General features: G+C 40.4%; 1 protein-coding gene across 3 annotated transcripts in view; it reads left to right on the top strand.

Annotated features, from left to right (window-relative positions):
• Stk32a (serine/threonine kinase 32A) overlaps positions 1-13,267 on the top strand; it is a 119,604-nt gene that overhangs the window by 91,432 nt on the left and 14,905 nt on the right. For all 3 annotated transcript variants that reach the window (XM_076555180.1, XM_076555179.1, XM_076555181.1), the window contains exon 7: positions 6,155-6,244. In XM_076555180.1, the coding sequence (XP_076411295.1) occupies positions 6,155-6,244 (90 nt within the window). The remainder of the gene's footprint in view (positions 1-6,154; positions 6,245-13,267) is intronic.

Genomic DNA, 13,267 nt, shown 5'->3' on the forward strand with positions numbered 1-13,267 from the left:
CCAGCCAGTACACTGGCTAATCTCTCTTCCTCCCTCATTCCTTACCGTATCTTAAGATATGTTCCAATGGAAATGGGTATTGCTATAGGACGGTCAAAGAGCAACTCACTTTATTGTTTAAAGCAGCGGGTATATGCGGATTGATCCAGAGGGGCCTCTTGTGTTACTAGGTGCATTGTTAGGAAAGTGGTGTGTGTGACTCAAGCCCTGTGGAGTCCCAGGGTGCTTAGCTGCCCTCACCTGACTTCCCACTGGCAGTTCCACCCTTGTTTCATGTTGAAAAACTTCTGCAAAGCAAACCTGAATCTGTGAAGAGCCTTGTGTTTCCAACTTTGATAAGCAGGATTTGCAATTAAAACTGAAACTTCAAGGACCATCCTTCCCTTATTATTTATTTACCTTCTTGAATTGAAACTTGATTTTTTTTCCCCAGCCCCATCCAGGCTCAGAGAGCTAAGAAACACCTTTGTTCACGGCCCCTAATCTCAAAGCGCAAAGTCATTACTTATTTATGGGCTGTCTAAAGGGATTTTTTCCCCCACTTCCTTCCAATGTCTTGTTTCTTTGCCGTTATAGCTTCTGACATTTTGGAACACGTTTCTGAGATTCAGAGCAATGCTGAGACTTAGCATGAAGGTGACCTTCATGAAAACGTTAGCTCTCCCAGACTTCTAGGGGAGGCATGATCCTCCCATGCCTGGTTTAAATACACTATGAATTTCCATTACTGGAGAGAAGGGCAGCCTGCACACGCCACCCTTTTGTTATTTAGACAAAAAGCAACTCTGTGCCACCAAGCTTTTGGGAAAACATGGCTGGCCTAGCAGAACCAGGTTTTGGTCTACTCATTACATTTCATGACAGACAGCTGCCCTTAGGCAAGAATATCTATCACTTCATCATTTGGAAGACTCTGAGGAGACATGTAGACCTTACCAATGGAAACATTTTTCACTCCAGTTTCAATCTTGGTTCTTAGAACATGCTTGATCATACTTATACTATACATGCACCCATCATCCTTCATTTTACTTTCTCTTCATCATTGTCCTCCTCCTCCTCATTATTTTTTCTTTGAAATTTGGTGATTATAGATTAGGAAGAAAGTGAGTGAATTAGTTTTTAATTGTCAATTAGTTTTCAGGTTTAGCCCCACAGAGAGTCTACTCTTGCAAAAGAATGATTATAGTGTTGTTTAGAGTCGGAATACCAGAGCTGGATTGCTTTAAAACCCAGTTCACTTCTCACTAGCTCCCAGAGTTTGGTCAAGTTGCCCAAACAGTCTCTGTGCCTTTGTTTCTCAGAAAACAAGAACATGTTGGAATCCTTTTAAGCACTGACACAACACTGACAATGTATGATGCAATGCCAGCCATAAAAACAAAGGAATGAACAGAAACCGTTTAGAACCAAATGGGAGTGGGGCTTCCATGAGATTGTAGAGACTTTGAGAGCTGGACAAGGACTGTGTTGAAGATGTTCTGTGTGGCTCTGTGTAGAGCAGTATGTATCTGATATAGTTCAGATCTCTACAGACAGAGTCTACGGAAGTTAAGAGATTACTAGTCTTCCCCAGAGAATTACTTTGGCTTTTAAGATGTGATGTACCAATGATCCTTTTTTTCTTGTTGAATCCTGGGTTTAAACAAGGTCATTTTACCTTAATCTTCAAGTAACTCTCCTTGTAATGGTCCAACCTCTCTTCCTTCATTTACACAGTTATCTGAGGTCACTGTTCTTGGCATTTTCATTCTGGGTAGGGCTTTTTGGCTTGGGATGTGGAGACTGTCTTCCTAGCCTTCCTGAGGGACAGTTTCAGTGTCTCAGATAATGTGAAATCTCCATTGCCCCTTTTCACTCTCCAGGCTTTGATTTAAACAATGAACAGCAACAACAGCCACAGGAACTATATTGTATTCCCGTTCTGAACTCACCTTCAGAATTGTTGCTATTAATAAAAGAAAAGATTCTGAGTAATATAGAAGCAGACAGGGTGAAAAGTCTGGGATCCATTCTGGAAACCCTATCCTGGGGCTCCCTTTCTAGAAAAGATAATTGTTTTGACATCATTTTCACTTAGATTACAAACAATTTGACTTCAGCACTGTTCATGAACCAAAATTATTAGTCACTTTTAAGTGACTACATTCTCAAGCTTGTTTCCTCCAAGCTTCTGATGTGGTTGTTCTTATGAGAATCAGCTGAACCACAAACCAATGCTTGCCCCTTGGAGCAGCAGCTGTTCCGATTTCCCATGTTCCTCTTAGAGCTGAAGCGTCACTGATCTCTGCCACCACATTCTCGCTACTTCACCCCTGGCATGGAGAGAAGGGCAGCTGTGCCATTTTTCTTACATGCCTCCTCCTGTGCCCATCCTTCCACGTGAGTATGGTATACACCCTGTGGCTCCTGTCTTAATTCACCTGTGCTCAGTAAAAGGATGAAGCTTTGTTTTGTTCCACTGATTCATATTGTTCATTTTCACCAGCACGTGGTGGCATTCGTGTGAGATCATACAAGATGGTGTATGAACATCTCTTTGCAGTGTGAATGAACATCTCTTACGATTCAGCATTTGACATAAAAAATGTTTTTCATTTTGAACACTCAAGTTACTGCTCTCCCCAGATATCTCACTTGTACTAATTCAGGACCAATATGGCACCAGGTCTTGGATGAATCAGAGCAAACTGTCGTGATACGTGTTTTCACATCCTACCAGTTGAATTGGCCAATCCAATTCTATCAATTACACAGTGTCTAAAGAACTTGTGTTTTTCTTAAGTTAGTCTGGAAATGAATGTTATATTCAGAGGAACAATAATGTCTGTTTGGCATATCAAAGACTGTGGCAATTATAAAATTATACATAATTTAGCTTCTTAATATCTGTAGTCACAAGAGAGGGAGGTGAAAATTTATTCTTGAGAATGAGAATGAACGGAGCCTTCTATCTTATCAGCTTCCTCCATGAGGAGTCCCAGCATATGCTGAAAAAATTCAAGAAAGCATCCTATTTAAAATGTAAGACAATACATGTGGCCCCAGATAATGATGATCACATCTGCGTTATAGCTGAGAATAGCTGACATCACAGGAAAATTCTATTAATTGCACATACTGTAAACATTGCAAACATGGATGTTTTAACAGTTGTGGCCATTGCCAACTGATTACATACGGTGTCTTAGAGAGATGTGTTGAGGAAGGGGGCCTCAAACTGAGCACAGTGAAGAAGAATACAGATAACAGTGATAGCTGATCTGAATAGCCCTGAAAGATGAGTTCAGGTTATTTAAGCTGTCCAAGGTGGAAACTCTCCCCCAGGTATCCAGATCAGGAAGTCCTTAGTCTTGTCTGAAAAAACTTTACAGCAAACATCCTACAATGCTGAGGTCAGCACCAAAGCAAAGACAATGAATCTAGTATCTCTATAGTGTTAAGGTTGATCACTTTATCCCAGGAGTTGCTTGGAGTCCTGGGTTGTAGAAGAAGGTATCACATTCCCTCATTCTCAAGGAAAGTCCTGATTCCTTCCATCAGCATCACAGTGAACCCATCCCTCTAATCCAGCTTTGGAAGTCACCCTCACCGCACAGGAGAGAGCTGGCAGGCAAAGCTCAGAACAGAAGCACCGGTGGGAACTGAGGCTCAGCTTTGCCCATGGCACTGGGGAGTTGGCATAGCACCAGCTAGAGTGCCTATAAATCCTAGGTCTCACGTATTTCCTTCACATCCTGGCAGGGGAAGATGTCTGAGTCAATCAAAAACTACATGTTTCAAGTTGCTCAGTCCTTTGGTTTTGTGACAGAACACACAACATTTTGGGAGGTTCAGAATCTGATTCAAAATGTCACTAGAACAACATTTAGATCCTAAACCAATCTCTAGATCTTAATTTCAATTCAGCCACTTCTGGATCCTATGAACTTAGCTGTAAGCCAGTTACCTATACAACAGGGACCACTTCGCTGGGACAGGTAGTGACAGCCCTGTGAAAACTGAAGGAACTGTGTGCAGGTGTTGGTAGATACTCATCATTCACTCACCCACATTGAGCAGAAGACAGTCAGTGCTGACTGGGTTTGTCTTTTTTGGGCCAGACTCCCCCATACTTACTTTGTAGTCTTGTGAGACTTGTCTCACTATTCCACTGAGCCAGGTCTTCTTTCAAAACAGTGATGTCAAGCTCTCTGTGACATCAGAGTCACCTGAAGGGCTTGTTTGAATGCTGGGACATGGACCTTCATGTTTCTGATCCAGAAATATGGAGAAGCTCGGAGTTTTGCATTTCTTACAAGTTCCTGAGTGACATTGATGCTTCTGATCCAGAGAACAGGCTTCAGGATTGGGCGTATCCAAAGCATCCTTTACATTCTACTCCAACAGGCGTCTAGGCAACCATACACCCATGATGGAAAACCTCCCCAAGGTTTAGGAAAGGATTCCATGCCTAACTGCTCATGACCATCTTCTGGAGTTTTTTATTTTCAATGCAGATGCCTGGCTTTCCTATCCATTCAGTTGTAGTTGGAGGGGAACGTGTGTTTTGCAAAAACTATGACTTAGTTTCTGATGATTGCCAAAATTCTGGTGCCCTGACGAGTGCTGGGCTAAGTCTCCCATAGTCACTGCTGTCTTTCATTTTCCCATAAACTACAGTCAGAGAACACAGGTGACTTTTTCAAGGTAACTTAGCTGGGTAGTGGTGGGGACTAGACTTAAAGCCACACATCCTGACTTCAGAGAACAGGCTCATAACAGGGGCAATTTCAGGCCCACCTAATCTGCATCGAATTCCAAAGTTGTCCAATATTTGGAGCATGATCGATGGAGAAATGGAAGTAAAAAGAAACCAAGAACTATGTTAAAGAGAGCTAGTGAAATTACTCATTGATGTGATTTGGCCAAGAATACTTTAACTTTCATTTTGACAAATGCTGCATCTACCTTATGAAAATGCCATAGAAACAAAAAGGAAGTACTTTCTGCACAAAACAGAGCCATGTTGATGGAGAGAGTGAGAGTTTTCCTTAGCAATGGGCTGGATGGGCAGAAGCAGACTGTGGAGTCTGGTGTGGGGAGTTTGGACTGCGGACCCAGGAAGGAGAATAAAGCGGTATTCCCTCTTCTAACCCTATTTCATCAAAGCAGCCAAAACATGTAAATGGGAATGCCAACACTCCCAGTTCCTAGCAAGGCAGATAGCTGTTGTGTCAACAGCTAATACACAACTTAGCTTGAGTTTCCTGCTTTGCCCATTTTTTTCCTTCCAGTTGTATACACAGGAACCCTGGAACATTATGTAAGGTATATATATATATTTTTTACAAAACTTAAGTGCTACACACACATTTTATTGCAGTGTGTTACAACCAGGAGAGACCTGTTTATTGCTGTGTTTCACAACTCAAAGAGTTCCTAGACGTCGTCTAATCTACCCATTATTTTTTAATGTGGGGAAATTTAGGCTCAATGTAGGAAAAAGACTTAATGTCTACTACCGGTCAGGGACAGAGGTCTGGACACAGATCACATCTTCTGGCCCCCAATCCCTTTAAATAAAATTCTGATATTTGCCTGTTGTCCCTTAATAGAATTTACTTTGTTAGAAGTCTCTGAATGCAACATACTCTGTCTGCCTCCCCCATACAAATGGGGTCTTAAAAAAAAACAAGGAGAACAGCAGCAACAACAAAAATGTGCACCCATACCTGTGCCAGTAGTTTTACTTGTATTTTTTAAATGATCTCATATGAGATTATGAGAATTGTGATACTTTTCAAGGCCCTGGCTGTGGCCTATATGGTATATATAGGAGAGGCAGTTTAGACTGGTGTCAGCAGACAATAACACCCAGAAGAATTCCTGGAGCATGAACTCGTCTACCACATTTCAAACAGTCTGAGGTTGTACTACAAGTTTATAGTCAGAGACTAATGGCTGCGAGTCATGCTCTGGCTGCTGCAGACCTGCTGGTTTGAAACTTCATTGGCCTAGAGGATGGAATAAGGGAGCTTTTATTGCCTGTACTCAGTTGCAGCTAGCATACCAGAACTAACAGGCTAAGCATCCAGATCTTTTCAATTAGATGGATGGCTGTTCTTCTAGGTTGAAGGGATTTAACATTCTCCTGGTCTTCCTCTCCCTGCAGGGCATGTGCACATCACAGACTTCAACATTGCTGCTCTGCTGCCCAAGGAGACTCGGATCACCACTGTGGCTGGCACCAAGCCTTACATGGGTGGGTGTGAGCAGCCTCATAAGTGTCTTTCCTTTGTAAGAACAGATCTTTTACTTCCGATTCTTCTAGATATCATTTTCTGAGGGTCAAATTCAAAAGGACTTGGACTGGGAGCAGACAGACTCCTTTCTGGTTGGCTTTACCTGAGAGACTACTGATGTCATAGGTCTGAAGTGAAGCACCTGCATTAGTAAGCTACATGGGGTGACCTTGGTCCAGCAGGGACATCGATCACATTCTACAAATGCTAACTTATGACCTAGTTAGTTGTCCATTCATTTCTGAATGAAAGTATGAATTCAGTCAATAGCTAATTACCCATGTATGTGGAAAGGTTTTGACATGATCATGACTCATTAAAAAACAACACATGCAATGTCTTTACCTCATGGAACTTATATGCCAGTAGGAGAGATCCAAAACAAATCAAACAAAAAGAATCGGAAATAAGTTGAGTCGTAACATATGACCAGAGTAATGATTTTAGTACTATTTAAATTATACTGTGTGCATGTGGTAAAGTTTCCAAAGTACCTTCCCAGTTATGGGGTTAGCTTCAATTTTGTTTCCACAGCAATCTCATGAGTTAATTTTCTAAATAGGTTATGCCTAAGAACTGTTCGGTTATGTGCACTCCTTCGTTTACAGTGATATATGGAACTGGGTTTTGCCTTGATGATTAAGAATTTAACAGTGCAGGGCTGGGAGTCAAATAGCCTATAAAATCTACATTTAACTGTAGCAACAAATCAGCTACAAATGCCATCTTCAGTTGTCACCGTTTTAGTAGAACTTGCTGTACCCCATGTCTGCGCTGAAAAATATAGAGAACTATTTATCTGGAGACATGTGGTTCTCACAGTAATGAAGTGCATCCTCTTTCACATCACTGTTACAGATGTGAGTTAATTCTCGTAATTATCTGTTAATTATTGATTTGGCTGTAATATCAGGATCTTAACCCTCAGATTCGAGTTAGATGTCTGTCTGTCTACTGGGCTTGCTGTTTCCTGAGTTGACAGACCCTAGTTGTTCATGAAGGTTTCTTGACTGTGGAGACACATATTAGTATTAGGAGACAGAACTTGACTGTTTTGGTGTGTGGAGTGGGATTGGTAAAACTTGTGGTCCAGCTTCACAGGGGTACCTCCAGTGCTGGCTTCCAGCTTAGAAAGGAGACTCATGTCTGTATGGCTCACGGGAGATGCCACCAGTTGCAGTACAGACTAACTGCCACAGACTTTCTAAGGGTAGATCCCCTGTCATCAACAGGCTTACAAAGTCATCAGGTCACTGGTGTGTAAGTGGAAAGAAATGACAAGCGCTGCCAACCCTGTGGCAGACTCATCATACTTGTAGTAGGAACTCATGGTCCCTTTTACATGTTCAAACGCAAGCAGTGCTTGCTAGGAAACAAGAGATGGAGGTGTGTAAGAACCAGCCCAGTCCTCCATCCCTCACCGAGGCTTGAAAATCCAGCCTGGTGAGGTGGGTGACTGAGCTCTGAGAGACTGCTTTCAAGATTCACCATGCTAAATTTTAAGATATCTGAAGCATTATAATAAGCAAAGGGATTAAAATGTACTAGGTCGTAATAATTGATAAGCTGTCAAGGGGGTGGGGATGGGGTACCAACCAGTTACAAGACATTTAACAATGCAGGATTACTAGTAGATGATAGGAGAAGGAAACCCAGTCTCTGCTTGTGCATCTCTCTTGCTTAGTTAAGATCTTAAAGCTGTTGAAACTGAAGGGATTCAGTAAAGGGTAGGATGGATAAAATAAGCTAGATACAGCCAGAGAATTTCATAGAAAAGGGTCTGAACTTGAAAAATCAAGGATAAGAGCAATGTCACTTTCAATTTTTTTCCTACCAGTTTTTTATTCTTTTTCCTCCATGTAAGGGGTGGAGGGTCACTCTTACATGAAAGACCACCATAAGATTGTCTCGGGGTGTGGGGGATGGGGGAGGCCTTATTATATGTAACATTTGAACAACTGCAGATTTCATGGCTCTCAATGACCAGTGGGGAGAATAAATTTCTTTTGTCACTTCTAAAATAATGAGCACATATAATTCAGCCCATTTTCCTGCCTACAACCCATGGCACTCTAGTGATAAAAGGGAATATCTAGGCCTGCTGGTCTGTCCAGTTTATTCCCCAGGTTTCCACATTATAGGCTATTTTCTTGGCACCAAATCATAAAGCATGCATCTGAGGTTTCTAGGGATGGTTTCCATGGTGACAGGAGCACGGGAGGACCACTTTCTTTCCTCTCCCCAGTCATTTTAAGTGTAATATCTGTATAATTTAATTTTTTCACACTTGTCATTTCTAACATCTTCATAGGATAGAACAAGGAAATTGGGATCCAGACACCAGGCCAGGCACCATCCCACTTTCACACTTTTAATGGGCAATTGCTAGTATTTATCAAACTCTTCCTGTGGACCAGACAATGTATTATATACTTTACATCCATTTATTCATTTATTTTTCTCAGCCTGACCTATAAGGCTGACTATACCTATCATTTTTACATGAAGACATCCTGGCCCTCAGCAATTTACCATGATCTGCACAGTAACAATTAGTCACCTTGAAATGGAAGTCTTAGCCTTAAGTCAAGCTTTGTCTGGCTTCAGATATTGGGAGGCATAAGGGGTGAAATGTGTGCTGGGTAATTTCCACTCATGATTCTTTAAGAGCTGAACCGGTTTAGTTTGCCATTCATGTTAGAAATGTTTCCCATTGTTTTCCAAAAGGAATGTGTGAAGGACATTGCCTATGGCTTTACGAACAACTGCTTTTGCCTTTTTTTGTGTGTGTGGGTTTTTTGATAGATCTTTTTTCATGAAGAATTATGGGTAGGAGCCTGCTTTTTCTTTTAAAGTTGTATTCATATAATTTAGTAAACTATGCCTTCTGGTAATTTTCTAGCACCCATTTCACAATGGTGGTGTAGAACACTAGCAATTAACTAGAAAGAAAGGAAGGGAAGGAAAGAAGGAAGGAAGAAAGGAAGGAAGGAAGGAAGGAAGGAAGGAAGGAAGGAAGGAAGGAAGGAAGGAAGGAAGGAAGAAAAGAAAGAAAGAATAAAAAACTAAGAAGACAGAAGTCTAGGCTGAATCAAAGATGAGATGAGAGGCGTGTCCTCCACATGCTCTTACCTTCTGCCCTCCTATTCCACCTCATTATTCTAGCTCTCCTTAGAGCTGTGTGAGTATAATCCAGATCAATTAGAAGTTCACCAGTTAAAGCCTTCTCCCTATTAGAGGAGAAACTGTGGGGGAGGGGGGCGCATACGCACATGCAAATGCACGCACACGTTCACTATAAAAAAAGTGCAGAATGCTGACAAGCAAAAAGTAAATTAATTCTCCTACCAATAGATGTTTATAGCTTCCTTTTGAATGTTTTTCTCTACATACAAACACATTTATCTTTACATTTTTAGAAGTTGGATTAGACTAAATTTCTTAAACGTAAATATCCATTTGATAATGTAAAGGTAACAACATTTGCTAGCATGTAGTAAGCACTTATGATGTCCCAGGTGCTTTCTTACATCTTTAATATTTATTACATCATTAAAACAACTCCATGAGACAGATTTTACTACTATTTTTATTTCGACATTAAAAAATCCAACCCAGAGAGAAAATGGCATGATCATAACCACAGAGCAAGTGATTGACAGAGCATGAAATTAAACCTGAATCTAGAAACACCTAGCCTGGAACGTTTGGGGAGATGGCAGTGATAATGGTGTAATGACTGACATTTCTAGCTTGCTGGGTACATTCTGACAGCAGGCCTTGGATCACTCACTCTGAAGACAATTCTGCAAGGCAATAACTGTTGCTGTTTCCATTTTAGAGGTGAGCAATCTGAGCAGTTAGCAAACAGGTCCAAGGAAATATGAGGAGCATGGTCTAAACCACAACCTGTGGGCTGTGACCTCTTTGGGAAGGGAGGCTCTAATGACCCTTTCATACGGGTCACATATTAGATATCCTGCATATCAGATATTTACATTATGATTCATAACAGTAGCAAAATTACAGCTATGAAATAGCAATGAAATAATTTTATGTTTGAGGGTCAGCACAACATGAGGAACTGTATTAAAGGGTCGCAGCATTGGGAAAGTTGAGAACCACGGCTGTGAGCCATCTGATGCCCTTCGTTCAAGTCAGTCAACACACCTCCTTCCTCAGCCAACAGAGCCTGAGTCTTGTCTGATAATTAACACTGTTTATTTTCCCATGTCAGGAAACAGAACTAACATTCTGTATCATGTGCTGCAGATCAGAGTGCACCACAACAATGTGTCTAGCATCCTTGATTGTTGAGCACTTGGTTGTTTCTCAGTTTGAAATATAATTTTGTAATAGAAATCTTGTTAGCAAAATCATTTCTACCAACTTCATTATTTCTCTGTGATGACTTCTATTATAAAATAATGTCTTCTATGCTTGAGAATCGAGAGTAACTTTGGTTTTTTATCAACATAAAAAGCATGAGGGGGGCAACAAGATGGCTGAGCAGATCCTTGGAACCCACATAGTAGAAAGAGAGAGATGACTCCTACAAATTATTCTCTGACCTTCACATTCACATCACAGAATGGAATGTGCACAAGTGTACACACACACACACACACACACACACACACACACACACACACACACACACAATGTCAAAAAATGGTAAATGTGTTGAATTAATAGTTGCTTTAATTTATCCATTCACACTATATTCATATTTCAAATGTATTGTACACAATGAACATATATAAGTTTTACTTATTAACTAAAATTAACATTGCAAGAAAGAATTCCTGGTTATAGGACACACATGCTAAGGTTTCTACCTGAAGGTTCATATTGATTTCCACTTGTGCTGGAAGAACATAACACATGAACTTCCCTGCATCCTCACCTGTGCCCAAATATCAGGACCTCAACCTCCCCAAAATGGTCAGTAGGAGTAGACCACATTGTGATGTTGAAATCCATCTCTGTGGCTTTTTATGTATTCCATGTTCATAGTATCTGCTCATTTTCTTACTGGGTCTGCTTTTCTTCTCTACTTTGTGCTTCTTGGTGATTATGTAAATAATCTCTTCCTTTATGCATTGGGTATATTAAATCCTAGCTCCTACTGTGTAGTATCTGTTGTGTTACTATACACGAGTTTTCTGTCTCCTTAATTTGTTGGCTTTAAGATTCAGTTTTTGAGGCAGACTCTTTCTATGTTGCTCTGGCTGGCCTGGAACTTTCTATGAGCTCAGACTTAAAACGTGCAGCAGTCTCCTTGCTTTGTCTCCGGACTGATGGGATTGCGCGCATGTGTACTGAACTTCCTGTTAATATGATCAAACTACTCATATTTGTGTGGAGGGCTAGGACTCATGACCAGGGCCTGGCACATGTGGAACACATGTCCTGTCTCTCAGGTTTGCTTGTGGACTTATTCAGGGTTTTTGTCATGGATGCTATTCTTAGCTAGATCTTCTTATTCCACATCTTAGATAAGTTTAGCTAAGACTTTATTTATTCTATTCATTTTTACTTAATATCATTTCTACACTACTTTCACTGAACATACATTTAGTAAGAATCTTACTTTATTTTTGTTAGGTTATTAAGTAATTATTTGGAAATTCTGTTTGAAATTACAGCCCTCCCATGCCGATTTGAAAATCATTAATCATCATTTAAGTAACTTTATATACTAATATCTGTACTCTGGGGTTTTCAGTATTAATTGTCATAGCTTTATAATATAGGTTAATGTATGGGCTATTAGGGTTTATGTTCTTTTTCCAAAACTCATCGTTTTCACAGTTTACTAAAGGATAAGATTTGAGGTAATTTCTGTTAAATCTTGTGAGTTATTTTCATTATATTATAGAATTATTTGGGAGACCTTTTCCTTATATCCTGACAAAAACCTAGTGTCTTGGTTTTTAAACTCTAAACACCAAATGATCATCCTCAAATACCCAGTTAAACACGGAAATTGTAGCAAGCATGTTAGTAATCAGTGGAAATTCATTTTAAATTGCAATGAAATAAAATGGCACATGCAACAAATCAGTAAAAATCCAAAGTGTGGAAAAGAGTGTTGAGCAAAAGGAACTTCGACTGCTGGCCTTGGTATGAACTGCACAGCCCTTAGTTGGGTATTTTGGCCTTATCTAGGTGTATGAAATCCACACCCCCATCTCCAGCATGTCCCCTCCTGACAGCATCACTAATGATACAGGATCACAGCAGCACAGCAGTGGTCCAAACAGCACTGTTTGCAATACTCCCAAATTGAAAATAACTCCAACAGCTATCCACAATAGGGCAGGTATGTAAATCACCATGTACTCATGTAGAACTAAATTCAAACAAACCAAATTGCCTGGTAATTTGGATAAATCATGAGCAAATATTATTGAGCTAAAGAATCAAGACACAAATGACTACAGAGACTAGCATTTCATTTAAAAGGACTTGATAGACTATAAGGATGTTTTCCTTCACCTTTTTTTCCATTTTTTACTTCGTTAATGTTTCCTTTATTGTAATTTCTTGAAGCAAATTAAGTAAACAGTTATGCTGCTAGCTACTCCCCCAGTCCATTACTTCATAGCCCTGAGGAAGTATATATAATACAGGCAAAATTAAACTGGTCTTTAGAAATGTATATGTTAATATAAAAAAACAGCATTGTTCAATTAAACTTCAGGATGGTGAGTTCTAGGCACAGTGGACAGGACAGGTGCTGTGGTGGGAGCAAGATCGTGCATGATGGCCACAGGGGCCCTGGCCTCTTGGCCTCTACGTACTTGTTCCCTTCTCTTGTGTTTCAGATGCTTTCTAGATGTGTATATTGAAAAACTCTTTAAAAAAGAAAAAAAAGTTCCACACAAAAGACCTCCTGTCTAATTGGAGGGAAAGTGATGCCTTTCCAGTTCTGTTTGGCTCCTCTCGGGAGCAGGGGATCTTCCCAAAGAATCAGAGAA

Source organism: Peromyscus maniculatus, chromosome 19 (assembly GCF_049852395.1).
Source record: "Peromyscus maniculatus bairdii isolate BWxNUB_F1_BW_parent chromosome 19, HU_Pman_BW_mat_3.1, whole genome shotgun sequence".
NCBI lineage: Eukaryota > Metazoa > Chordata > Mammalia > Rodentia > Cricetidae > Peromyscus > Peromyscus maniculatus.